The following is a 27,848-nucleotide window of genomic DNA, read 5'->3' as shown; positions in this document are numbered from 1 at the left end:
GGAGGGGTGGGGGTCAGTGGAACACAACAGCATCTTGGGAGAGTTGGACATTGGGGACAGCTTTAATCTCCAACTCCTTGGGACTAGCCTGGTATTAATTCGACTCAAAGGAATTCCAACCACACTATGGACCAATGACTACATCCTTAATGCTTTCTGATCCTGGCTTGTGGCAACCTGCTAGATCCCCTAATGAACCCAACTTGCTACTATTGAGTTAATGCTAACTCAGCGATGCCCTGTGGGTTTCTGAGACTGTAACTGTTTATGGGAGTAGAAAGCCCAGACTTTCTCCCTCGGAGCTGCTGGTGGTTTTGAACTGCCAACTTATAACAACTACACCACCAGGGCAGCATAATAAACCCCCTTAATTAAGAAAATTAATTAATTAAATAAAATTCTCCTAAAACACAGCAGCTTAAACATCTATCATCTCTATGTGAGCCAGGAACCCAGGAGTGGCCCAGGTGGCTGGTTGTAGACAGGATCTTTCACGATGCCGTCATCCATCTGCGGGCTGTGGCCAGTCAGTGCAAGGCGCCAGGGGAGCAGAGGATTCAGGTCCAAGCACACACCGGGTTGTTGGCAGACCCCAGCTCCTGGTCAAGTGGGCCTCTCCACTGACAGATGAGAGTGTGACAGCACCCAAGACAGAAGCCGCAGCCTTTTAATGCAACCGAATCTCGGGAGTGACACATCGTCACTCTGTCCTATGCCATGGACACGCAGACCACCCCTGTGAAAACGTGAGGGCAGATTTGAATACCAGGACCAGAGGACCATCTGAGGGTCATCTTGGTGGCTGCCTGTCAGCACCTGTTTGCTCGGTGCTGGGCCTGCCTCCTCTCCCAGCAGGTAAGTCCAGGAGTGGGAAGGAGCTGTGGGTGCTGCCCAAGGTTGATGATCGCGATCCCTGGAACTCTGCCGACCGTGTGGCAGGCATGATCAAAGTAATGACGAAGGGAACACGAATTCCAAAGGCCATCAACTCATTATAACTCTACTCCCAGGCAAGCTCCCAGGCCCCATTCCCGGCCCCGCTCATGCACAAATTGAAAACTATACTGCATTGTGCCCTCGACATTTACTCATGTGTACATAATCCCAGGAAGGGGCCTCCGGAGGAAACACATCAAATCCAAGGGGTAGTGGGAGCCTTTGGGAGTGGAGAAAGAGTTCGGAGACTGGAAATGAGAGCCAAATGGGGCTTTATTTGCAAAATTATTCTTTCTTATAATGTTTCTTCCATTAAAATGCTTGTCAACAGCATTTAATTACAGTCAATTCTGGGTGGCAGCTAATTGGATATTATTTTCAGTACTTTCTATATTTCAAAATTTTCTCAAAATAAACAAGGCAAAAGTAGAAAAAGAAAAAAGGTCTTGCTTCAACCGGAGTGCCCTCTCCAGGAAGCTCAAACCAAACTCTATTTTCCTCTGGAATCGACAAGATGTTTCCCGTCCTACCTAACTGGCCTGCTCCCAGGACCAGGATGAGCTGCCGCCACCACCGCCTGGCCTGCAGGTGGAGCCTGTGGCTGGGGCCCTGGTATGGCGCAGGGCCACAAACAAGCCTGAGCTGCTTCTGAAACACTGGCGCCTCCTCCTTGAACACGTGGCCAATAGTCACAAGGGGCTAGGGCTGGCAAGGCACTTGGAAAATTGTAAAGTTGTAGCTATTGGATGTTTGTGCTTTCCCCTTTTATTTTGGTCCCCCTTTCATACTGCTGAAGAAGCGAGTTCAGAACAAGCAGTCAATTCAGCCACAGTTCTCTTTTCCAAAGGAGGCAATGGAGTGACACTGGAGTCTATTGTGAATAAAGGACTTGCAAGCTTTTCTTCCACGGAGAGAAATGTGTGAGGTTAGAGCCACACATAGGCCTTCCTGGGAGACACTGCCGGCTCGCGGAGGAAGTGAAAGCAGGCCTTGCCTACTTCCCACTCCACTCAGCTCACCCACTACCCTGAGTCAAGGCTGGCTCAGTGTTCCTGGGGGTCCCCGAGGAGGAGAAAGCGGCTCCATCTTTCTCATACAGAGCAGCTAGCTGGTGGTTTCCCACTACTCATCTTTCAGTTAGCCGGGACCGCGGGTCTCTACACACTGAGGGTACGTCAGTATGTTCTGTACACCGTGTGTTTCAGCTCGTGTCTGTGACTCGTGGACGGCTGCCCACAGTGCTCTCTGGGCACCTGCCTTGGTCTTGGAGCGCCTTCCCAAAAGCTCCAAACAGTGGCTTCCAAGGAGACTGATGGTCATTGACTCGAAGGCCAAGAAGTCAGCTCTGAAGGTTATGGCAACTGTTTGTTTTTGTTTGGGGGGAGGGGCATGGTTCCAAAGAGGTAGCCTTAAAAAAGAAAAAAAAAAAGAGAGAGAGTGGTAACCTTGCTAGATTTTTTTCCCCAAGGACACAGAACAATGATTGGTTCTTATTATGAAGAAACTTCATGAAAATTGTAAAGTTGGGAAGTGAGGGGGAAAAAGAATTTGTAGCAAGGGCTCGTGTAGAAAGAAAATGTTCTGGAAATGATGATGGTAACATATGTACAAATATGCTTGGTACAATTGATGTATGGAATGTTATAAGAGCTACAAGAGCCCCCAGTAGAATGATTTTTTTTAATTGGAAAGTGTGTTTGGTAATGGAAAGACCCAGAAAATATTGCCCATCAAGACAATGCATTTCAGCTCATTCCTCCAGGTCAGCAAGGGCTGTCCAATGAGAATACTGTTGACAAAGCTCCCTCCAGCCACCCTCCAGTCCTGGTCTTGCCCTTCCAGTTGCTTCTTGGTCCCCAAACATAAGATGTAAAAGGAACATGATTTGAGTACCCCGAGGATGCCAACACTATCATTTTGACATGGCGACAAAGAACAGAGTTCTCTGCAGAAGAGTTGACGCGAGAGAAACACTACCTTCAGAAGCGTATAGACCTACATGGATGCTATGTTCACAACCAATTGCTTCACATTTTGATCTCTATTTAATAAAGGTTCCTATGATTTGGAAGTAATTTTTTTTTTTACTCATCCTCATGTAATCTCTGGCCTATAAGGAAAACTAGACAGTGGTCAATATCTAAGGCACACATTAAGCAATCAATAATTAATGACTTAAAGGTCTTGTACATGGTCTCCAGGTCCTCCTATTTTATGAGAAAACCTGACACTTCATTAAATAGTATCTTGGGTTGTTCCCTGACCAGCATGTCTTGGTCCTAAGCTCAGTAACTCAGGATTTTCATCTCCCCAGTCAACAAATATGTATTTATAGTCTACTATGAGACTAAGGACTTAGTAGTTGTGGGTTGGGCTGCTAACCACAATGTCAGCAGTTCAAAACCACCAGCCACTCCGGGGAGAAAGATGGGGCTTTCTACTCCTGTAGACTCAGTCTCAGAATCTCACAGGGGGAGTTCTACCCTGTCCTAGAGGGCTGCTATTAGTCCAAATCGACTTGATAGCCGTGAGTTCCATGGCAGTGAGCTTGGTTTGGTTTTGACGCTGAGTCTGGAAAGAGCCCTCATGGCACTGTTGGGTAGCCCATTAGACTGTGAACCTCAAGACTGGTGGTTTAAACCCACCAGCGGGCATCCAGGGCAGCCCTTGCTGCCCTGGAAGAATGGGCCGAAAGGCAGTACGCATCTGTTCTTGTAAAGATACCGCCTTGGAAGCCCTATGTTGGGTCACTAACAGGAGCTGGAGTCAACTCCATGGCCATGGAGCTGAGTCTGGAGTCCTGGGTGGTGCAGAAGGTCTACCTGCTCAGCTTTTAACTGAAAGTTTGGAGGCGTGGCAGTCAACTTCCCAAAACTCACCCACTGCACACCTGGGGGTACAGCTCTACTGAGGCACACATGGGCCTGCAGGAATCAGAACCAACTTCATAACACTAGAGTTCGTTTCGTTTTCCCTTGTGAGCCTGCACTGCCCAAATGGGAGCACCCATCAAGAGTAAGCCAAGCAGAAATGGTCCCCAGCCGCCAGGCCTTCAGTCCAGGGATAAGTCACACGTTAAACACACACACACACACACACACACACACACACACACAATTACACCACTTGAAAAGGACTGGGAAGGAGAAGTCCAGACACTGCAAATCTTACACTTAGGAGGTCAGAGAGTTGTCTTTAAGAACAGTATTTGAGGAGTAATCTCAACACAAACGGAAATTCATTTCGAGAAGCTGCATGCAAGTGTGTGGGGGGGGGGGCGATGGGGCTTGAAGTCCTTGTAGATCAAAGCCAAGTCGGCAGGGGCTACATCATCTCGGAGGCCTCCTACCTACCTTCGAGAGTTCTGGTTTTTAAAGAAGCAACCCGGTCCATAGAGCAGTGCCCCATCGGGACTCCCTGCCCAGCGCTGTGAGCGGGCGCGGGGACCCGAGCGCCTGGAGGCCGGCTCTCGGCGGCAGCCGTGGTTGGGTGCGGCTGCGGTGCGGCCGGGGCAGGCAATGCTCGGGTGCAGGCGGGGTGCAGCCAGCGCGGCGGCAGCGGGTGGGGGTTGGGTAGGTGGTTCGGTAAGACCGGTGGCCACCTGCGCTGGGCGCCCCCGGGGACCCGGAGCGCGACAAACAGCCGCGCGGTTGGGACTCGCGCTTCGCCTCCGCGCCAGCCGCGCCCGGTTCCGGGCGAAGGGAGCGACCCCCCGCACCCCCCGCGGCCGTAGGGGCCCAGTCGGACCCCCGCGCCCCTCGCGGCGCCGGCGCCAGGTGAGGCGCGCGGCCGGACTCTGCAGACGAAGGCCCGGCAGGCCCTGCGTGCGGCCCCAGGCTGCCCCGCGCGCGGACGGGCGGGCGGACGGACGGGCGGTGGGCGGTGGCTGCGCAGGCCGAGGCCGCCGGCGCGGTGTGTCCGCGCGCTTCCCGCCGGCCGGGCGGAGGCCCCGGCGGCTGTGGGCCCGGCTCCCGCGGGCGGAGGCCCGGGGCGGAGGCGGACGCGCGGCGGGGCCCCGAGCCGGGCGCGCAGGGCGCGCGGACGTCCCGGGCCGGCTGGGCCTGCTCCCCGACTCCGGGCCTCCGCCGCCGCCCGGGCAGACTGGCCCTCGGGGGCAGGCGGGCCGCGGGCCGGAGGAAGTCAGCCGCGCCCTGCTCCGAGCCCGCCGCAGGGACGTGCACGGCCCCGGCCCCGGCCCCGGCCCGTAAGCACCGCCGGCCCGCTTGCTTTTGCAGAACCTGCAACTTGGAAGTTTTGTAACTCGGTTTCGTTCCCTGACAATGCCTCGCGCGCGCTTAGCCACAGCTTGAGAATGTTTGTTTGTTAATTTGTAACGTCCTTTCTGTGGGCTGTGCGATCGATCGGCTGAGCCAAGTTGATGGTCACATCAAGCCTCAGTGCCCGGCAGGGGCTGGACGCTCGGTTTATTGAGTGACGGGCCGTAATTTACTTCATAGATTACCTAATGGGGAACATAAGGCTATTTTTCAGTTTTCAGCTACAAAAAGGAACCGTATGTTGAGTCTCGTTCGTTCTGCGCCTTTGAACATTGTTATTTGCGTGGAATAAATCCAACAGCCTTAGGAAAAACATTGCCATCTAGCCCTCAGAGAAGTTATTCTGGATTCTATTTTTCCAGTCCCCTTTGGGGATGAAGGCCCAAGGAGAGTTGAATGACTTTGCTCAGAGGGCCCAGAGCTGTGCTCAAGGCTGGCCGCGCCACGAAGCGGCTCTGGTCTGTAGATCCAGTCAGTGGCTTCCCTTAAGTTCCCTTTGTTGAAAAGGGAACTCGCCGTCTCTGGAATTACTTACAACTCCTCCGTAAAAACAAAAGGAAACCGATTCCGGTTTAGCTTGAACAAACTAGTGTGGTCCCTATCCAGTTAGCCCCGAATCAAGGCAGAGTTCAGGGCTGGAATAAACACACACTAGCAGTGCCTTCACACACTCTTAAACAACTTGGTTGTAGTTGTCTAATGCGTCATGGGTGTTAGGTTGCTAGGGAAGGGATTTTAAGAGATTATGCTGTTGGTAAATCACTAGATGCTGAAACAGCTGTCTTTGAAGATATGTAAAAGATTTCTGTTGTCATCTTCCCCACTCGTGGAAATTAAAGGAATTTGGTTGACCACCTATGGATTACATCACATTTGCCAGATATTTGCTTCAGCCTTTACTCTGATCATATTGGATACAGTTCTTTCCAAACTATCACATACACTGTCAAGTAATTGAGAAGGGAAAATGTCTGTTCTTTGAGATACCCCATAAACAGTTGCTGAATGTATAAACGGATGTCGACCATCTCGAGCAGTGGTTGTCAACCTTCCTAATGCCGTGACCCTTTCTTACAGTTCCTCGTGTTGTGGTGACCCCCCACCCAACCATAAAATTATTTTCATTGCTACTTTATCCCTGTAATTTTGCTGTTTATGAACTAGATGGCCCCTGTGAAAGGGTCGTTCAACCCCCTGGTTGAGAACCACTGATTTAGAGAAACCTTTTTTTTTAAAAAAAGAAATGTAATCCTGATTGTCTCTCTCAATATGATTATTGTATGACCTTTTATATCTCTATATGAAACATAATTAAGATGATACCATGGCTTGTCTCATGTGACGAGTGGTGTCTGAAGCTGATTGGACAGTTGTTTTATGTTTGACTGCCGCTTTACTAAACCTTCTAGAGCCTCGTACTTGTGGAGCAAATTTGAATGACATCCCTAAGTCCACTTTGCTTTACAAAGGATGTCTTGCCAAAGTTTGTACTATGCGTCTTGCTTTCCTCTGCTGCTCTGCACTCTCTCTCTCTCTCTCTCTCTCTCTCTCTGGTTACAGGATACCCTCCACTTTGCTAAGAGATCCCAGAGGGCTTCTTTTAGAGAAATCCACAAGTGTATACCACCATAAACATTTAGCAAAGAGGGATTTATTTTTAATGCGAATGGTTTTAAATCTTCACCGCATTTGATTTTTAAAACTTAGTTTTTCATTTTGGGTGGCTTCTAATCTTCACTAATACCCTTTGAACAGCTTGTGGCCCCAAGCTGTTTGCAGCCAGAGGTGCAGCTCCTGTTGCTAAAGCAGTGGGAGCACCCTTGAGTACCTTTCAGAACGCACCTCAGTGAAGAGAGGGCTGGGCTGGGGCAGAGCCCAGGAGCAGACAGTGGTTGAGCCGATTATAATTTAGCAAGGTTACAACTACTAATCCCAGATCTCCCAGCATGGAGGGTTTCCTGTGCATGTGCCTATGGGTCACATCTGACTTTAGTAGGATTTACTTAGCGCTGCAGCCCTGTTACGAGTTTACTGCACATGAGTACTAGGCTCCATTCTCACCGGGGCCTGCAGTGATCATTGGTGGCTTCATCATTGGCACTGTAAATTCGCCGTGAGCTGAGCAGAGCCATGTTTACCGAACTCAAAAGCAAACCAGCTTTGAAATCTTCCACCCCTGTCCCCACACACATAAAAAATTATATTCTACCGTCATATAACCTTCTGAAATGTAATACAAGGAATGCATTTTAAACTCGTTACCACCATGGTGCTTCTAGAAGATGCATCCTGTTTTCCTTGGAGTTTTCTGTATGCTCTGGAGGCTACTGGGGCCTCAACTTAAGAAGCATGAGACCCAGGGGAGCTCTCCCGTCAAGTCCAGCTTCTTTGTGCTATCATAGTTGAAATAAACACTAGATGCTTTAAAAACAAACAAGCAAACAAACTTTCGGTCCATATCAGAAGAAAACATATCTGACTCTTCCTCCCCTGAAAATTTGAGGTTGCAGTTCTGTTGTGTATGGAATGTGTTTCATCTGAAACTGCATGCAGTGAAGTGCCTATTTGCAGAGTTAGGAGAACCTTTGTAGATGTCTTCTTTGTTGCTCTCAATCTTCCTTTGCTGCAATTCTGCTTTTTTCTTTCCTGGCTGCTAATTGGATTAAAGCTGTTGTGCCAGCCATGGCATCTGGAGATGGCAGTCCTATCTTTGAAGATGACGAAAGGTAAATGTCTTGCCGGAAGACACATTCACTTTGGAAACGTTCAGGAGTGTGGTCATCTTTCAGAAGAATGGTTTTATCCAGGCTGCTTGGGATACCTTGCATAATGCATCGTTCTGGACACCCTAGGATTTGAAGCAGGGGAACTAGACCTTGACACGGAGGGGGTCACCTTTCTGACATGACAGCCTGCCCTCAGGGCTTGGATGTGAGGGCTCCAAACCCCTGTCGGCACAGAGTTCCTGGAACCTTCTTCAAAGTGATCCAGTCCATTTCCTACCTCAGATTCAGAGAGGCTGCACAGGGGTGGGGGAGGGGGAGGAGTACACACACTGAGGCCCTGTCTCTGCCACATCATGTGCCTTTAGCCTCTGAGCGCCCGTTTCCTCATCTGAAAAACAGGATAATAGCACCCATTTCCTGGTGAGGAGCTGCATGTGGACCTCTCAGATCAGTGGCTGGCACCCAGGAACTTAGCGACTGTTGGATATGCTAATTACAACAGTAATAAACATTAGGTCACTGAAAGCTAAAAACTCATGCCTTAGAATAATGCAAAAATATTTTTGGTTAAATGGTGCCATTTTTAAACAAACTAGAGCCTTTAAAACAAAAACCAAATGAGCTTTCCTCTGATGGTGCCAAGAATTACTATTTTCCATAACATTTCTGTGTATCATTTTTATCTCCATTGTAGGAGAACATTTCCTCCCAGACTCCTCTTTCACTCAATCAGTTTTTGTTCAAGCAAACCCCAAGTCATTACACTCAACAGGGGGAGTTTGGAGAGTTTGTGTTTGGGGGAGACTAGATCTGGGAAGAAGAGAAAAGCAATTATTAAGCTTTTTAAATAGGGTGGGAGGGGTAGGGTGTAAAGACAGAGGGACCTTCCCAGACACTCTTCTGCAGCCTCGCCTGGAAGAATGCTGTTGCGGCTAAACTGATAGATCCTTCATCCTATTAATAGTAAGGTGGCTTTGTTTGGAATTATCGGACTATAACCCACAGATCGTAGTTTGTGTCTTAGAGGCAGAGTGAGTGAGAGGGCTGAACAGTTCTATGCTCAGGCATTGTGGTCAGATTTCTAGGGGCTCATGCTCATACTTGATCATTTTAGGGTACTTGAAATTTTGTCATTTTCCCTTTAGAAGGCTTGCTTAGTCATCGTCTTACCGTTCCGGCACATTACAATTAACCTTGTTTTATTCCCCTAGCCCTCCCTTTAGCCTAGAAAAAATGGCGGATCTCGTAGCTGTTTGGGACGTTGCTCTAAGTGACGGAGTCCACAAGATTGAATTTGAACACGGGACCACATCAGGCAAACGTGTGGTGTACGTGGACGGAAAGGTAGGGAAAACTGTTACTCTGTACGACACGGTCTGGAGAGAAACCGGATTTGTCCACGGAGCGTCTCGTGTGAATTTGGGGTTTTTCCCCTATGAGCCAGCCCTCTGCTTTTGGCCTGCATCTTTCCGCAGGAGGGCGCAAACCAAGAGGAGTTAGAGAACTCATAGACTAGAACAGCTGGTACTCACTCATATTTACCAGCCTTGACATTAGGGATTAATACACCTACATAAACATAGTGCTGCTATTGGCCACTCTGATTATATTTCTTACAGTAAACTTTAAATTGCCATCCACTTATTTGTCTCCAACTTTTATGTTTTATTACTTAGGAAGAGATAAGAAAAGAATGGATGTTCAAATTAGTGGGCAAAGAAACCTTCTGTGTTGGAGCCGCCAAGACCAAAGCAACCATCAACATCGATGCTATCAGTGGGTTTGCCTATGAATACACCCTGGAAATCAATGGGAAAAGTCTCAAGAAGTATATGGAGAACAGGTCCAAAACCACCAACACCTGGGTGTTGCACTTGGATGGGGAGGACTTCAGAGTTGTGCTGGGTAAGTTAATGATGTGTCCACATGATGTGTTTATTTGGGACGGCTGTTCAATTGGTTCTTATAACTATCCAGACCTTTCCTAGGAGCTTTAAGTAGGAAAGGGAATGTGAGTGAGTGTATTTCTAATGTGCCCTGTATAAATGAAGGATTTATTTAACCTATTCTTTTGTATGTAAAATATCTGAAGGTCAGTTTTATTGTGATTGAATTGAGTTTTAATCTTCTATTTATTAAAAAAGGGGCATATAGCTATTTGTTGCTATTTGGCATTTCTCTTCATAAGCTTATCAAAAGGAATTTAGAAATTTAAGATACATTAATAAAAGGGGATATATTTCTCTAGGTAGCAATAAGCCTAGGACAACATCAGGTCAAAATCATCAAAGTCTTGACATAGTCCATTGAAAAAAACAGATGGCCAGTCTTTTCCATTTTTATTGGGCCCACAAAACTTACAAGACAAATGTTTACCAGTCACCACATTTTTTCTATTCTAGCATTTCCTGCTTTTCGTATCACTAAGTCAGTACTGTGCAGATCATCTCATTAATTCATTGACCCATCTAGTCAGGTACTGATCACGATCTCGTTATGTGCTGGTGAGTGAACTGGGCACTCACTGAGCTACAGTGATGAGCAGACCTGGTCAGTCTAGTTGCATGCTGGCATGCAAGTATCATTTTTTTTAATGAAAAATATTTAGTAAGTAATAAAGACACATGGTTTATAAAACAAAAACCTTTGGTGTAGTTTATTTATTGAAGAAACTGAGTCATCTGTCTTCAGGGGTTTCCTATAGTCTAGATTTTACTGGTTGCATTTCTGTCTTCTATACAAACAAGCTCACTGACATCGAGTTAGTGCTGACTCAGAGAGTCCCCAGGAGGGCAGATAGCACTGGTGGTTTCTGACTACGGACCTAGTGGTTAGCATGTAACCCACTAAATTGGTAATAAAATAGTTTAATTCCCAACTGGTGGGTACCTCACGCGTTTCTCATTTTTACTATTAAGAGCAATGCTGAATGAGTTTCTATACAACAGTGTGTTAGGCCGGGTTGACTAGAGAAACAAACTCATAGACACTTATATGTGTGTAAAAGAGAACTTTTTATCAAAGAGCAATTGTACATTAAGAAAACATCCCAGCCCAGTCCAGATCAAGTCCCTAAGTCTCATATTACCCTATATGTCGATACTAGTTCATAAATTCCGCATTAGACTCACGCAGTCATACAGTGATGCTGAATGCAGGAAGATCAGTGGGTGGAAAGTCTTGTGGATCCAGTGACTGTGGAAGCATCTCAGTGCTGGTGTGGGTCTCCACGTGGCTTCTCCAGCTCCAGAGCTATGGCACCATCAGCATGGCTCCATGTGGCTGGTCATCAGGAATACAAAGCAGAAAGAGTGGGTCTGGCCTATTTATCGCCTGAGTGCCTCCAAATGAGTTCATCAAGGTGCGACCTGATTGACAGGCTAAACCCTACCCCTTCACTCCTTAATATCCTCAGGTTGATACCAGATTATGTAACTATCACAACCAGTAATGAGAAATCTGAAGGGGACATTAGGGAAATGACTTTATTTACAATAGTATCTAATGGAGTGAAATAGGATAAATTTAACCAAAGACATGAAAGTCTTACACACACAAATGATAAAACACAGCTGAAAGAGAGTAGAGAAGACTTAACTAAGTGGGAAAATAGTCCACGTTTATGGACCGAAAGACAGAATATTGTGAAGAGACTGATTCTGCCCAAAGTGATCTATAGATTCACTGCAACCCCTATCAAATCCCAACAGCTTTCAAGATAGAAATGGAAAAGGCAGTCTTCAGCTTCAAACGGAATGGCGAGAGGCCCTGCTTAGTGAAAGCAGTGTTGAAAGCGATGAACAAAGTAGGACTTGCACTTCCTGGTTCTAAAGCATATGGTACAGCTATAGTAATCAGAACAGCCTGGCATTGGTCTGACTACAGACACAATCAGGCAGTGGAACCAAACTGAGAGTCCCGAAATACACTCCTGCCTTGGGAAGGATGGTAAGTCCACTCAGTGAGCAAAGCAGACGCTCTTCAATAGTGTTTGGAAAGTTTCTACATGGGGAGAATACAGCAGCGTCCAGGCCTCACACTACCTATAAAACAAATTCAAAATCAATGAAGACCTAAATATGTAAACGAAAACCATAAAATCAAAGAAGAAAATGCAGGGGCATTCTGGTGTGAGGCCAAACTTTTCGCAATGGCTTAATGAATCTAATAACAAAAGCACAAACAGCAAAAATCAAAATAAATAAGTGGGACCTCTTAAATATTAAAAACTTATATGTGTCAAAAGACTATACCGAAAAGCAAATTATAAGCTGCTGACAGGGAGAATATTTTTGGAAACTATATATCCAGTGAGAATCTAATGACCAAATTATTTGCAGCACTTTATCCACTTAACACGAAAGACAAACAGCTGAGTCATAAGGTGGACAAAGGATTTGAAGAGCCATTTCACCAGAGAGGACATCCGAATTCCCACTGGTCACACGGAAAGATGTGATAGCCACCAGAGAGCTGTAAATCAAAACCACAGTGAGATACCGTTTTTACTCCCACGAAAATGGCTAAAATGAAACGAACAAAAAATAACAAATGTGAAAGATGGGAGGAAGTTGGAACCCATACAGGGGACTTCCAAAAGTTTGTGGGATAATTACACTATCTTTTTATTCACTTTTCCCACAAACTTTTTGTAATCCCCATGTACACGCTGGTGGGCATGCAAAATAGTACAGCCATTGTGGAAAAGAGGCTGGCAGTTCCTTAAACAGCTAAAAGTAGAACTGGCGTGTGACTCCACGATTCCCCTCCTAGCTGGATGCCACCCAGGGCCCAAAGCAGAGCTCCACCTGCACCAGGAAAGATGAGTTGGCGTCTTCAGGGCAGTGAGTTTATGTACTAACAGGAGGAGGAGAAAAAGCTCCCACAGGAGGTGAAAAAGGTTGCTCAGGGCCACTGATTAAACAGATAAAAGACTGTTGGGTTGGTAGGTGTCCTGCTGTATTCCACCAACAAAAATAAAATAAATTTGTTTTTAAATATAACTGAGTAGTCTTTGAAAATGAAAATCCTTCTTCCATTAAAATATTATCAATCAGATTCTTATGACCTAGGTGAGATTCAACTCATACCACTTTTAGTAAAGTTAAACTCCTTCTGTATTACAGCTGGGACAAGAGGCTGACTAGTGTCTAATTCACTCTCCGCCCCAAACAAGGGCAGTAGAAGGATTTTTATACAATAATTAAGGCAGAGGGCTGGGTTAAGAGGAACATTCTGGCAGTCACATTCTTTGCTTTGTGGGCCGGCAAGACCTTGGGAGGGACCAACGGGGAACATCTGCAGGTGATGAAGCAGGATCTGGCAGGATAGATGGCATTTCTTGCTCATGGAGCAAACAGGAGATGGTGAGGGGCCCAGAGAGTCACCGTCTGCCAGGCTATTGAGGGGGGCAGTGGTAGGGGCCGCTAGCTGCTGGCAGTTTAAAACAAAATGGAGTCCTTCGTGCTAAGCTGGGTTACAAGATTGCAATGCCTTGGTAGCAAAAAATCTATCTTCCAAAAATTTAAAGCAAAAGCAATATTGAATGAATAGATTTGTTTTTATGCCTCTTAGAATATGGGTCAGATAACACTTTAAGACAAATTCCCCAAAGTGGGAAGGTAGGATTGCTGGGTCCAAGGATTGGCCATTGGAATCCATGTTTCCCTAGTCGCCCTCCATGGCGCTTTTATCATTTTGTATCCCACTAGGTTTTTGTTTTTTTTTAAGGTTTTGAAAAAGTTTATATTTACCATTAGCCAGCTAGACTCAGTTTCGACGATTCTGATATTGTTGGCAACATCTAGAGCGTCGTAGTCCAACGCGGACTGTCAGGCCGGATCAAGGTGTTGCCCTTGGCTACTTCCATGTCCTAGAGCTGCTTCACAGCCTGTTTGATGTGGTGCTTGGATCACACGGGAGTAGCCATCCTAGCTCTTCATGGCGACTCCATGACCCAGGGGAACATGTCGCGCAGTGTTTCAGCGTGTTTCTCCGGGGGGCGCTCTTCCGAGGGTATTGGGGCGGCCTTCTTAGCCTCCAGGTCTTGGGCCACGGGAAGGTGGGTGACATGGAGATCTTTATTTGTGGGGCAGTGGGCGCCTTTCAGCACTTGGCCTTCAGTGTCTTTGCTTTGGCTTCTGTTTGGGAGGGCAGGGCTTCCTTTGCCTTGGGCGCCCATTTTCGTAAAAGGTCTTCCACTATGTATTTCCATGTAAGCTTCCAACTGAGCAAGTTGTTAGGCTTTTGAATGTTTAACATTCGGATAGGTGAAAAACATATTTTCAGGTTTCCCTTTGTCATGATTGAATGAGGCTGGGCATCTTTTCAACCTGCGCTTTAAAGCTCTTTGTGTTCTTTTCTAGTAAGCGCCTCCTCAAACCTTTTACCCCATATTATTTTGACTTGTTTAGCTTTTTTTTCTTTTTGATTTCTAGACACCCATTAGGAGCCCTGATGGCACAGTGGTTAAGGCACGTGGCTGATCATTGGCAAGTCGGTGAGATTTGAATCCACCAGCTACTGACCAGCTACTCTGCAGGTGGAAGACCAAGTGGCCGCTGTAAAAATGCATGGCCCTGGGAACCCGAGGACTCAATAGCAATGGGTCTTGGTTTTTATCAGTAAGACTAGCCCTTGGTGTTGTGGGTTTCAAACATATTTTTCCCAGTTTGTCATTTATCTTGGGACTTTGCATTGAACATGGATGGCTCTTTAAAACATCTTGCAGAGGTTTTATTTTTTCATCTAGTCAACTTTATTCAGCTTTTATTTTATGGCCTCTGGGTTGGCTGTGTCTTCGGGGCCATGGCAGAAAGCTAGTATGCAAAGCCCCAAGCACATGCACGTATTCAAGGGCACAGCAGATAAAATGCCCGTGTTCGCTGCCTTTGTGCTTTATTTCAGCACCGTGAGCACACATTGTGTGTGTGACATGCTGGCTTTCCTTTCAGGCACAAGCCCCGCAAACGCAACCTGAAGCCTTTCTTAGGCTCTGTCTGCAGAGGTTCGGGGAAGAGAATCCCTCTGAGACTTGATATCCCAGATCAGCGGCTTACCCGCCAGTCAGGCCTTGACTGGTGCTTCACACCCGACCCCCCGAGAAGTTTTGGATCCCTAGACCCCTTGTTCACATACTGTGACACTGCTTCCTCTTCTTCATTGAAACACCGAAATTTTATCTTCTGGCTCTTTGATGAGTAGAGCTTTCACCCCTGCCATCCCCCAAGACACTGGTACTTTCAGGTAGATCTAGGGATCCTCCCCCCAGTCACCACACATGCACACACACACACACACACACACACACGAGCTAATGCCTAAGTGTGTTATGAGAGGATTCCGCTCTGTGTTCTAACCCAGTTTTTTTTAAATCACTTTGTTGGGAGTTCATACAATTCTTATCACAATTCATACATCCATCCCTTGTGTCAAGCACATTTGTACATTTGTCGCCATCATCATTCTCAAAATATTTTCTTTCTACTTGAGCCCTTGATATCCGCTTCTCCTTTTCCCCACTCCCTCCCTGCCCCACCTCATGAACCCTTGATAATTTATAAATTATTATTATTATTTTGTCGTATTTTAACTGTCTGATGTCTCCCTTCACCCATTTTTCTGTTGTCCATCCCCAGGTAGGGGGTTATATGTGGATCCTTGTAATTGGTTCCCCCTTTCTACCCCACCTTCCCTCCACCCTCCAGGTATTGCCGCTCTCACCATTGGTCTTGAAGGGATCATCTGTCCTGGATTCCCTGTGTTTCCAGTTCCTATCTGTACCACTGTACATCCTCTGGTCTCCCAGTTTTCTGGTCTGGCCTCTATCCCAGTTTTATCCCTTAATAATGCTTTGTGCAAATGAATGAGTAGAAGTCAGCCATAAAAAGACAGAAAGTGCTGATACATGTGACAGCACGGTGAGCCTTGGAAACATTACTCTGGGGGCAAGACGCCAGTCACGAAAGACCACAATGGCCATGGCTCCGTGCACACAGATGTCTAGGGCAGGAAGACAGATAGGGATGGACAGTGGATCAGCGTTTGCTTAGGGCTGGAGGGAAACAGGTGGGCAAGTATAGATTGGGGGAAAGGTGTAGAGTTTCTTTTTGAGGTACCAAAGATGGTCTCATATTGTGAATATATTAAAAGCCATTGAATCACACACTCCCCCCGCAAACCATTGTATTGGGAGCTAATGCTGACATCATATCATCCCCTAGTCCATCACCTCAGGCAGTGTTGTACAACTGCCACCACACTCAGCTTCAAGACAGTCTCTTCCTTCTTAGATTCCTTGCCATCACCCCCCCTTCCCTCCATTGAGCCTTTATTCTACTTTCTGTCTCTATAGGTTCCTCAATCCTGGGTTTCATACACTGAAAATCCAGAAAAACATCAAACAAATTCAAGCTGGTTACCCCCAATGGCAAAATACATCTGAGATAAACCCCAATCTGAACCAAAAAAAGCTCAGAAAATGTTGAAAACCAGATCAGGCCCAACGTGCATCAGAGGGGTGATCAACTGACAGGACTTTAACTGTTCATCACCAGATGCTGATTTCCTGTGTAGATCTCACAAATGTATCTTGGGCTCCTGCTGTCATCATGGCCTTCTGCCGGAATCTCACAGTTTAGACTCTGATACTATTACCTCCTTTGACTTCGGGATTATGATTTCCAATCCTCTGGTCACTAATATTGGTGTTCTTCCATGTGGATTTGGTTGACATCTCACTCATGGCTGCTTGTTTGGAAAGAGGCCTTTAAGACCGCAGACAATTTTATGTGATAGCCGGGCACCATCTAATTTCTTCACCACACTTTTCTGTAGCACCCATGCCCTCTGGAGTCACACATTTTAAATGGTTGAATTGTGTGGTATGTGAATTATATCTCAATAAGACTATTTTAAAAATAGAGATTATTTTTTAAAAAGGAATCACTACACTGCCCAGTCAAGAAATTTAAGGCTAAAATGTTAGACTTGACATACTGTCTATTATATAAAAAATCTGTTCTTATCACTAACTACCCTCAAGCTGAACCCACTCACTGTGAAATGAAAACTGCCTACTCCGGCATTATTCCTGTGATGGGTTGCGGTTAGGTTCTGTTGCAATACAAAGGATTTTCATCGACTGATTTGGAGAAGTAGACAAGCCTTTAATTCTGGTCTGTCTTTGTCTGGAAGCCCTGCTGAAATGAGCTCTGCTGAAACCAGCGTCATAGCCCCATGGAAGCTAGGCCCCTACTGACAGACAGTTGGTCCCAGGAACGGATCTGTATCTCTGTGTTAGTCTGGGTTGACTAGAGAAACAAATTTATATACACTCGTGTGTAAGCGAGAGCTATATATCAAAAAGCCATTGTATATTAAGAAAACATCCCATCCCAGTCCAGATCAAGTTCATAAGTACAATATTGGTCCATGAGTCTGATCTTAGCCCATGAATTCCTCTTCAGACTCACGCAGCACATGCAGTGATGCCAAATGCAGGAAGATCACAGGGCGGTGGGTGAAAAGTCTTGTGAACCCAGTGGTGGTGGAAGCATCTCAGCGCTGCTGCAGATCTCCATGTAGCTCTTTCAGCTCAACAGGAAGGTGAAGCAGAGAGAGTGAGGCTGTCGCAGAGCTCAGCAAGTCTCCACATGGCTTGTCAACAGGAAGACGAAGGCAGAGAGAGGAGAAGTTCCCAGAATCCCTCAAGAGAATTCCATGCCTGCAAGGAGGCATCATCAGGCTGTGACCTGATTGACAGGCTAGACTCCACCCCTTCACTCTTAATACCCTCAAGGTGACAGGAGCTTATGTAACTACAGTCTCCCCTTGAAACCCCAAGGCCTCCGCCATGCACCCTGCCACAGCTCTTTAGATGGTCTCATGGTGCCGTCATGGAGCTGGCCGGATGGGGGCGGGGCCGGAGGTGCCTCCAGAGCTCTGTGTAGGTAGGTCTCTCCTTCAGCATGCATTTTGATTCACAGACATCCGATATAGGTGGGAGCCACGATTTGAACTTAAAAGGTGGCTTTGTCTCCTTTGGGCTTGGGTGTTGAATAAAGAATGAACATGGATAGTTTCTTCACATTTGGAAGAGCTTTAACATTGAAAAAAAAACCAAAACCAACCACCTAAAGTAAAAAGAGTGTTGTGTCTTGGAACATGAATGGGGTTTTAGAACTCCACTGTAGCAAACTTTTCCTACGGCAATAAATCCCAAGAGTGGGCGTCATCATTAAACCATGGGATTTTAACCTGCTCACTGTCCCTTTTACAGAAAAGGACACCATGGACATCTGGTGCAATGGGAGGAAGATGGAGACCGCAGTGAGTTGACCTTTTCATTGCTGTCAGGCCAGGCACTGTGTTTCTCAGTTTGGGAGATTTTATTAAAAAAAAAAAATCAGGGCCACGTAGCTAATGACATAAACAGTAGTAAGTCCCTTACTCCAAATTCTGAAACTCTTTCCCCAACAGTGTCGGGGCAGTGGACATTGGGAAACGAAGCTCAGACCCCAGAGGGTTCTTCTGCATGAGGCGTGGTCTTAAAAAGTCTCCCCCAGATTTAGTGCCCACCTGGGACCCCTTCCATCTAGTGGTGCTTTGTGGAAATCCCTGGGAGGTCTTGTTAAAGTGCACATTCTGATTTAACATTTCCTAAGGTGAGGCCAAAGCGAGTGGCCCAGGGCCACACTGAGCAGGAAGGCTTTATGCAAAACTCTCAGGGCGGACAGTGCTTTTCTGAAAGTGGGCTGAACACAAGCAAGCAAGTAGTGGGCACACACGCAGGCCGCTCAGGGAGCTGCAGAAGCCTCAGAAGAGAAGCGGACTGTGTGGACCAGCAGGAGTGGGGAGGGGAGAAGGGCACTGTCCCAAGCTGTGCTGGGCCTCAGTGCATCCCAGGCACGCAGACCCTGGTGTGGGTGTTGCCAGTTGTTTGGGTTTTAAGAGGCTGAATGGAGGAGTGACTTCAAAGGGAGTGAAGTTCATGGTAAACTAAGCAGAGGCCTGCACAGAGCAGTGAGGAAGGGAGAACACAAAGGTCTGGAGCAAGCACCAGGGGGTCTGAGGAGACAGCCCTGGTGGGGTGGCTCTGCGCCTGAGCCTGGCAGCCCTACCTTTCCTGATGCTCTGGGCCTGAGCACCAGGACAGAGATGATGGGGAGTCCTCTCAGGTCAGCCTTGAGCCAGCTCCCTGCCATAGTCGCTGTGCTCCTGGGTCCATCATGGGGAGGGGAGGGGAGGTATTCGTATGAGGGCCTGGGGGGAGACCAGCTGGGATGAGTTCACCTTGCAGAATATGTAGCCCCTGCTTGCTCCTGAGAAGGTGCCAAAGACAGCGACCCAAACTTGCAAGGACAAGTGTTTTCCCGCTGCTGAGGGAATTCTCACCCAGACTCCCTCAGCTTCGGCCCTCAGTGCAGGAGCAGGCTCTGCTTGTGTCTCCTGGCCGAGCTGCCTTGTACAGAGGCCGGGGTGCTGTTTCCTCCTTCATGCCCCAGTTGGAACAGCTTCGTTGCCCTTAGCATGCGTCAGGTACCTCCTGCGGGCCTGCCGCTATGCCTGGTGACCCTTCCTAGTCTCTCTGCCCACGGGGAATTCTCTGGATGGGGAATCTGCACCTTTGAATCACACCCAAACCCCTACCTGCAAGCACTTCTCCAGTGCATATGCAGAGGGGTGGTTTCGCGGTGCTGAGTATGTGGCATTAAATGGACCGGTCCTTAGGAAGTAGTCGGCTCCTTAGTAGCTGAGAAGCACACTGTGTTTGGACAGTTGCCCTTGTCCAGCCAGCCTGCCCCCGCACGGTGGCCCAGCCGCCCTCGCCCACGGAGCCTTCTCAAAGCAGCTGGCTGGCATTATGCATCCGTCAACTCCAAGAAGCTGCATTGAGGGATGGTGTGATCCAACCCTTGCCCCTCCCTCCAAATGCATGCTTTCCGCAGGCGGGACCCAGAGGGTATTTTCCGAAACCAGACCCGTGCGGGCAGGGTCTGCGAGTTTCCCAGGCTGTAGGCTCAATCTTAAACAGGTGAAGGGGAAAACACTGCATTGAGGGGGGCTGCTCGAGGAGGTGGCCGCTAAGAGCCTTGGCCGGAGCCGCCCCTCCTCCTGCCATCAGGGCTCCTAATGGACGTCTAGAAATCAAGCCGCTGGGCTTGCTTTGCGGAGTCAGCGAAGGTTGCGGTTCTCCCCGGGCTTGTTTATTTCTGTTTGGAGGTCGGGCTGGGCTTCAGCTGCCAGTAAGGTCATTGCCAAGTTTCAAATCCCACTGTGGTTTCATTGCTTTTTTGGCACGACTCATTTTCATCCCGTGAGCCTCGTCCCCTTCCTCCCTGGGCTCCCACAGTGGGTGCTGTGTGAGGAAACGCAAGCCGAGCCCCGCCCGCGGGAACTTCAACTCGTCTGCAGCAGCGAAGGGTACATTTCCTTAAGAAGAAATCCAGTCTAGTAGGATGATGTTATTTACATCGATAGGTCCATTGTATTATCATTTAAATTTTTATCAATCTTAAAAAGCTGCCTTGTCTTCGTTCTTTCATCCGAAGCCATCAAAGTCCAGGGTCCTCTGACAGGCTATTGCATTTCAGAGCATGCGCATCGGTAGGGCAAGTGTAGGGTGTTGGCGTTATATTACCTGCGACTTTTGTTGGGAGCTGCATCCATCCGTCCTGTGGGGTGAAATCGTCCAGAGGTGCAGAACATGCCACCATTTACGGGCTGCTGCCTGGCACAAGGGCCTGAACTGCCGCGCGCCTGCGTCGTTTCCCCTCTATAACGTGCGGGCCGTGGTGCTAGTGCCCGCCCAGGGAGATGGTTCACACACGCTGTTGCTATCCTGAATCGCACCGTATTTTCAAACGTAGGCTGTGAAGACCAGCGGTTCTCAACCTGTGGGTCGCTACCCCTTTGGGGGGCCAAACGACCCTTTCACAGGGGTCGCCCAATTCATAACAGTAGCAAAATGACAGTGATGAAGTAGCAACGAAAATAATTTGGTGGTTGGGCGTCACCACCACATGAGGAACTGTATGAAAGGGTCACGGGGCGGCATCAGGGAGGCTGAGAACACTGGCATAGACGATGCCGGTATGACAAATAACCATGAGAAACTCTTTATTTTCCCTAAAGTTGGTGATTCTTAAAGGTCATTAGGGTAAAAAACAAGCAAACAAAACCCCTGCAAGCCACAGAACTGTCAAAACCTCTAAATCCGTGCGTCCAACTGCAGTTGTGCAGAGCTTGCTGGCTGCGTTTTGGACGTCTACTTTCGTATTTGCAGATGGCGGCCGGGCTGGAGGTGGGCGCACTAATCCCCTGTCCTCTTTTGGCCCAGGGTGAGTTCGTAGAGGATGGAACTGAAACGCACTTCCGAGTTGGGAGCCATGACTGTTACATAAAGGCTGTCAGCAGCGGCAAGCAGAAAGAAGGGATCATCCATACGCTCATTGTGGATCGAAGAGAAATCCCAGAAAGCCTTGAGTGACTCCGTGGCCACTGAGGATTAGAACTAAACTTCCAGTCTTAACAAGGAAAGAGCAGGACTTTTCCATTTCCCTGGGAGTTAAATGCTTATGACCAGTACATTCAGTGCGGGCTGGCTCTACTTTTTACCTACTTGAACTACTCTTCCAAAGGCCAATTTGGGGCATGGGGGGTAGGGGTGGGAGCAATACCAATATTATACAATCATAAAGTCACATTTTGGGGGGTAAATAATGTGAAATGTCCTAAGGCCAAATGGAAAATAAGATATGAACCCAAACCACTGATGTTTTACAAGAGAAACCTTTCATGTAATAAACACTATATGTTTAATAAACACTATGATAAGCACGATATGTTTACTATAATAAATGCTATAAAATCAAACTGGTGCTGTTGGATGTGTTTCTAGAAGCTGCCAAGTCTACAGACTGTGTAACCTGTGCAACCAGGTTTCAAGTAGCTGGTACAGAACAATGCGACCATTTGACTAGAGAAAGTCTTCATTTTCTGAACAGCAAGTTTCTGGTGTTGCTGTTTTGTTTAATTAGCATGGTGAGGACAAAGACAAGAATCCAGTATCTGTGGAGCAGGCTGCATCCCCTCTGCAGCCGTGACCGGGCTTTAAACGCCCAGAGCTGCGCAGCACATTCAGCAGAAGTCCGCAGCCTCAGAGCTGTGTGACTGAACGGGCCTTCCATGTCCCTTGACACTCCCCCGCCTCCCAGTCCTGTCCACACATAGGGACCGGCCCCGGGCAGCGCATGGCTGCAGGTGTGTACATGGAGGGTGGAGGGCTTCACGGCAGGGTACAGTTTAATAATGGAGGCTTGTACTGGGGTAAAAGGAGCATTGTTGGTGCCGGAGGTTAAGCGCTGGGCTGCCCACAGGAGAGAGATGAGGCAATCCAGTGACATCCTCAGACCCCACTTCACAGTTCTCTCTGTCCCCTGGGGTAGCTGTGAATTGCACTGGCCTCCACAGCCCTGGCGTTTGCGTACCTGGGCATTTCACCGTCATTACCACTGTTGGTCCTTCGGTGAGGGGAGTGATTCTCTATTTTCCAGAGCTATTTGTCACAGGTGGCTTGTTTACGTTAAGTTATTTTAAATGAAATGCAGTTAAAAGTTCAGAGTTGCACTAACCCTGTTTCAAGTGCTTGCCTGTCACATGCCCTTAGTGGCTCCATAGTGACAGTGCTGGTCACACACCATGTTCTACTGGGCAGCTCTGGCCTCCATAAACGGTCTCTGGTTTAGTGAGTTGTTACAGTAGTAGTATAAGCTGAACTTAAGCCCAGGTTTTCTGATCCTAAGACCCATATCCTTTACTACTCTCTCCCTGCCACTGTCATATTTCCATGATACTTTGAACAGACAGCAATGCCAGGTGATCCCCAGGCAGGAGGTGCCGAGGGGCAGGAGAGCAGTAAGCTGGCCTGGGCCAGGCATGCAACCCCCTTGAGGGCAGAGGGAGCATGTTAAAAAACGATTGACTGGTTCCATGACAAAAATTTCCTGCCTGGTTTCTTAAATATTGATGGTGATCTTTTCTTTCTTACTCTTATTTGTATTTCTTTAATTTTTGCCATGTTAACTTTAATTTTGATTGTTACTGCTGAGTTTCCCAGTTTTCGAAGCACAGGAGTAGATGCAGAGAGCTAGAGATGAGCCAATAATTGTTGGGGAGGTGGCACAGAGACAGGGAAGGTGAGGTGATTTGGGGAACAAACAAGGAGTTGGAGGGGGCCGCTGGAACTGATTGTCATGATGTATAAACAACTCATTTTAAAAGTGACAACCATAGAGGTGTATGATTTGTGAATACTGTAACAAGAAAATCACTGGGGGATGGGGAAAGTTGATATAATGTGAAAAATGTAGCCAATGTCATTAAACAATATGTATAGAAATTGTTTAATAAGAACCTAATTTGCTATGTAAGCTCTCACTCAAATATAATAAAATACATTCAAAAGAAAAAAAAGCTATTGACTACTTCCTGTAACACCTCTTTATTTCCCAGTCTTCCCAATGGGCAGGTGAGCATATTATCTTCACAACAATCAGCCATCAGCTCTCCTCACTTCACCCCATTTATGCTGGAAGACAAGGATGTGGCACAAGGACCTCTGAAGACTATGAAACTCAAGTTGAAGTTTGCTCTAAGTGTGTGGGTGTTAGGGCTTGCTTTCATTTTTCTTGAATAAATGATGTTAATGTGGATTTTTTTCTAGTACAAAGAAAATGGATTGTGCGATTTGTAGGTACTTTATTTTAAACTCAGTTATGAACAGTCAAAACGTGATTATTTAGTGGGTATCCAAGTCTTAAGAATTAATTTTTTTTGCCTTTAACTTGGTGAACTCATATTTGATGCTTTTGAAACTTTTTTGGAAGCAGCATACAGAGAAATAGAGCCAGGGATTGAAGTTTGGCACAGCAGGGTTACCTTCTTGAGGCTGTTTCCCCACCTAAAAAATATGGAGGCTGTAGTTGTTTTGTTCCTTGTTGAATGCCAGGTGTATGTATTGACTTCTATGTATGACCCTTAATTATTAAGCTATGAAATTAAAACCATAGTTCACTGGCCCCCAGATGAAAATCTGAATTTGTAAAGAAAAATAGATCAAAGTCACTGACCTAGGTCTCTCAGCTGGGGAAGAAAGGGCACCCCTGCAGCTCAGTGGTGAAAATAGGCATTTCATGTTCACAGGAAAGCCATCTACAGCATTTAGTGAAAATGCCATTTACGTTTTAAAAGAGGCCAAAACTAATAAGTATAACTTTAGAAGTCCATGCAATGCTCACTTTAGTGGGGAGCTAGTAACAATAGGAATTTCTCAGGTGATGATAATTTTCTATTTTTTTATCTGGATGCTGGTTGCCAACACGTAACCAATGGTTTCACTCTGTGAAAATTACACTGCATGCCAATATGAATTCAGACCCATGTCGGTGTACATTAGGAGCCCTGGTGTCACGGTTGTTTAGCCGAACCTCGAACCTCAAGATAAGCCGTTGGAATCTGATCCTGAGAAGAAAGATGAGACTTTCTACCACCAGAAAGAGTTATGGTCTGAGAAGCCCACAGGGACAGTTCTACTCCGTCCCACGGGGTTGCTTTTAGAGGATATGCATACTACCTCCATCACTTTGAGATGGGAAAGATTTCTTGAAAAGAACACGGAGCATTAACCACAAAAGAAAATAATTGTGGATTTGACATTAAAATCAAGGGCCTGCGATATGAGAAAGAAGCCAACGAAGAATGAGAAGGGAAATCCCAATAGAAAGATACATTTTCAACACATATGACTTGACAAAAGATTTGTATTCAGACTACACATAGAATGTCACAAACAAAAGAGCAACACAAAATAACACTTCTCCAAACTGATGGATTGAATTCTATGTTGTGGCAGTTATGTAATGGCCCCCTTCCTTCCCCCCCCCCCAATGGCATGTTCTGCTAGGATAAGCCGATGATAAAGGATTAAGGAGGGGGGATATGCAACACCCTAAATCCCCTCTCAAAAGCCTGATACCATGTAAGGAGCATGTCCTTGAGGTGTGGCCTACAATGGAGCCCTTGATCTAGTTGGTTACAGTTAGGCTGATAATCAGAGATGAGGCAGTCTGTTCCCATAAAGTTGTATGGTCTTCAAAACCCTGTACGGGACCCTTATGAATCAGAATCAGCTCCAGGGAAGTGAATTTGGTGGCCTGCAATACCTTCTATCTTTCTTTTCTTTTCTTAAAAAATTTTTTTTCTTCTCTCTTCTTTTTAAAAAAATCATTTTATTAGGGGTTCATTCAACTCCTATCACAATCCATACATACATCAATTGTGTAAAGCACATTTGTACATTCGTTGCCCTCATCATTCTCAAAACATTTGCTCTCCACCCAAGTCCCTGGCATCAGCTCCTCATTTTTTCCCCTCCCTCCCTACTCGCCCCCATGAACCCTTGATAATTTATAAATTATTAGTTTGTCATATCTTGCACCTTCTATCTTTCATGAGACAAAAGGAGAGAGTAGTGCACAGAGTGGGGAGGGACCCATGTTGACAAGAGGAGCGGAGAGCATGTCTTGGGCCTGGGGTCCCTGACTGAGAAACTGAGCAAGACTGATGCCAAGACACAGGGAGAGCTCTAAGCAATGCCAAGCCTGCAGATGCTGAAGGAGGCATGAAACTTGCCTAAACTAAACTTAGCCAACACAGAGAGAAAGCCTGCCCCTTAGCACTGGCACTTGAATTCTAATTTCTAGCCTCCTAAATTGTGAGGAAATAAACTTGCTTGTTACAGTCATGCACTTGCTGTTACAGTAGTACTTAATAACAATGATACAAACTAAAATTACAGCTAGAGAAATGGGCTTAAGAATTTAAACAGGCGAAAAGGTGAGGCTTGCTACTCCAGAGCCCACGGCAGTGTGTCCTTATGGGTTGGCAACCACTCGCTAAGGCAGGGAGTTTGGTTTTTAACTTAGGCAAAGAAGCCAATGGTGGTGACCTCCCTGGGGAATGAGTGAGGTAGAGGACTGGACCTCAGGCCAGCTTCTGTCTGAATGGCCCCGGAGCTGGTTAGAAGATCTCTTGAGCTGGCACTGGCTGGGAAGATGGGAGCTATGGAGGCTGTCTAGTTTGAGGTGCAAGCTTATCTTTAAACATAAACACAATCTTGAGGAAGGCACATTCGGCTACAGAATCCCAGGTCTAGGTGATCCAGTAATCTCAAGAGGACAGCCAGGCACCACCTGAGAGCCAGCAAAGAGTTGCAGGCACAAACCTCATTAGTGCCAGAGCATAGCTCCTTTCCAGAGCAGAGCCAGCCCACAGAGGGTGCCCCTCTCAATTGCTTCAAAGTCGGCTGGTGGATCCCGCTGCCTCACAGCTACCCCAACCCATTTCTTTTTAATACCCTTTCCCAGCACCCTCAGCTCTCTAGCTAAAGCGTACTGAGAACTTAGGCAGCGGTTGCTCATTAACATACAGCTACGAAGTCTAAGTGCAACGTTCCTCAGAACCCTACTTGTACCATATTGCTATTTCGTCCAACCAAAGAAGAATTTGACGATTTCGACAAATACATTGCCCACATCGAATCCCACGGTGCACACCGAGCAGGCGTGGCTAAGATCATACCTCCCAAGGAATGGAGAGCCAGACAGAACTACGAGGACATCAGTGACATCCTGATAGCCGCGCCCTTGCAGCAGGTGGCCTCCGGGCGGGCTGGGGTCTTTACGCAATACCACAAAAAGAAGAAAGCCATGACCGTGAGGGAGTACCGCCACTTGGCCAACAGTGACAAGTACCACGCCCCCCAGCACCTGGGCTTTGACGACTTGGAGAGGAAGTATTGGAAGAATCGCCTGTACGACGCCCCGATCTACGGGGCTGACATCAGCGGCTCCTTGTTTGACGAGAACACTGAGCACTGGGACCTGGGGAACCTGGGCACCGTCCAGGACCTGCTGGAGCAGGAGTGCGGCGTGGTCATCGAGGGCGTCAACACGCCCTACCTGTACTTCGGCATGTGGAAGACCACCTTCGCCTGGCACACGGAGGACATGAACCTGTACAGCATCAACTACCTTCACTTCGGGGAGCCCAAAACGTGGTGCGCGGTGCCCCTGGAGCACGGAGGCCGCCTGGAGCACCTGGCCAGGCAGCTTTTCCCGGGCAGTTCGCGGAGCTGTGCGGCCTTCCTGCGGCACAAGGTGGCACTCATTTTGCCACCGTGCTCAGGGAGAACGGCATCCCCTTTGGGCGGGTCACCCAGGAGCCCGGGGAGTTCATGGTGACTTTCCCCTATGGCTACCACGCGGGCTTCAACCACGGCTTCAACTGTGCCGAAGCCATCAACTTCGCCACCCCGCGCTGGGTGGATTACGGCAAAGTGGCCTCGCAGTGCAGCTGCGGGGAGGCCAGGGTCTCCTTTTCCGTGGACGTCTTCGTGCGCATCCTGCGGCCCGAGCGCTACGAGCTGTGGAAGCAGGGCCAGGACCGGGCCGTCGTGGACCACGCGGAGCCCACAGCGCCCAGCAGCCCGGGGCTGCGAGCCCGGAAGGAGGTCCGCTCTCCTGGTCGAGCCAAGCTGGGCCTGCGGCTCCTCCGGCCTTGCAGGGTGCCGCGCTGCCCTCGCGCGCTCTGCCTGTGGGCAGGGGTCCCAGTCGTCGAGTCCTCGCGCGCTCTGCGCCCGTGGCAGCAGCTACCTCTCGAAGTTCCTTTAAGAAGGAGCCAGGTCTTACTCCGCCATCGACGCCGGACCCATCTAGCCATCATCTCCAGCCTTCACAGGTCAGAAGGGGTCGCGGTCGTCGTCTTCGGGAATCTGAGGTCAAGGAGGTCAAGGAGCCCACGCTTCAAACCTTTGCTAAGAGGCGCCTCTCGGTGGGCAGAGCATGCATAG

At 47.7% G+C, this 27,848-nt stretch overlaps 2 protein-coding genes and 1 long non-coding RNA gene across 5 annotated transcripts; 2 read left to right on the top strand and 1 right to left on the bottom strand.

Annotated features, from left to right (window-relative positions):
• Positions 1-1,191: 1,191 nt before the first annotated feature.
• LOC142445226 (uncharacterized) lies at positions 1,192-4,707 on the bottom strand. Its single transcript, XR_012784000.1, has 2 exons — positions 4,290-4,707; positions 1,192-2,344 (listed from the first exon to the last, which is right to left on the bottom strand). It is a non-coding gene; the product is annotated as an uncharacterized LOC142445226 (long non-coding RNA).
• FAIM (Fas apoptotic inhibitory molecule) lies at positions 4,298-23,356 on the top strand. 3 transcript variants are annotated; one of them, XM_075546847.1, is made up of 6 exons: positions 5,032-5,140; positions 7,882-7,939; positions 9,151-9,283; positions 9,616-9,844; positions 18,219-18,268; positions 21,279-23,356. In XM_075546847.1, exons 2-6 carry the CDS (start codon positions 7,896-7,898, stop codon positions 21,426-21,428), a joined length of 606 nt encoding a protein of 201 aa, XP_075402962.1. In that variant the 5' UTR covers positions 5,032-5,140; positions 7,882-7,895; the 3' UTR covers positions 21,429-23,356. The 3 variants fall into 3 exon arrangements, with proteins under 3 accessions (XP_075402963.1, XP_075402964.1, XP_075402962.1); XM_075546848.1 differs by lacking the exons at positions 5,032-5,140; positions 7,882-7,939 and adding an exon at positions 4,298-4,712 and having other exon boundaries at positions 21,279-23,354; XM_075546849.1 differs by lacking the exon at positions 7,882-7,939 and having other exon boundaries at positions 4,973-5,140; positions 21,279-23,355.
• Positions 22,192-27,848, top strand: LOC142446062 (lysine-specific demethylase 4D-like). The gene is given in 3 exon segments (XM_075547858.1): positions 22,192-22,294; positions 26,429-27,172; positions 27,175-27,848. Coding segments are annotated over 3 exon segments (1,521 nt in total).

The sequence above is a fragment of the Tenrec ecaudatus genome, chromosome 4 (genome assembly GCF_050624435.1).
Source record: "Tenrec ecaudatus isolate mTenEca1 chromosome 4, mTenEca1.hap1, whole genome shotgun sequence".
NCBI classification, from domain to species: domain Eukaryota; kingdom Metazoa; phylum Chordata; class Mammalia; order Afrosoricida; family Tenrecidae; genus Tenrec; species Tenrec ecaudatus.
The sequence above is the reverse complement of the archived record's forward strand: the minus strand, read 5'-3'. Positions and strand labels throughout refer to the sequence as shown.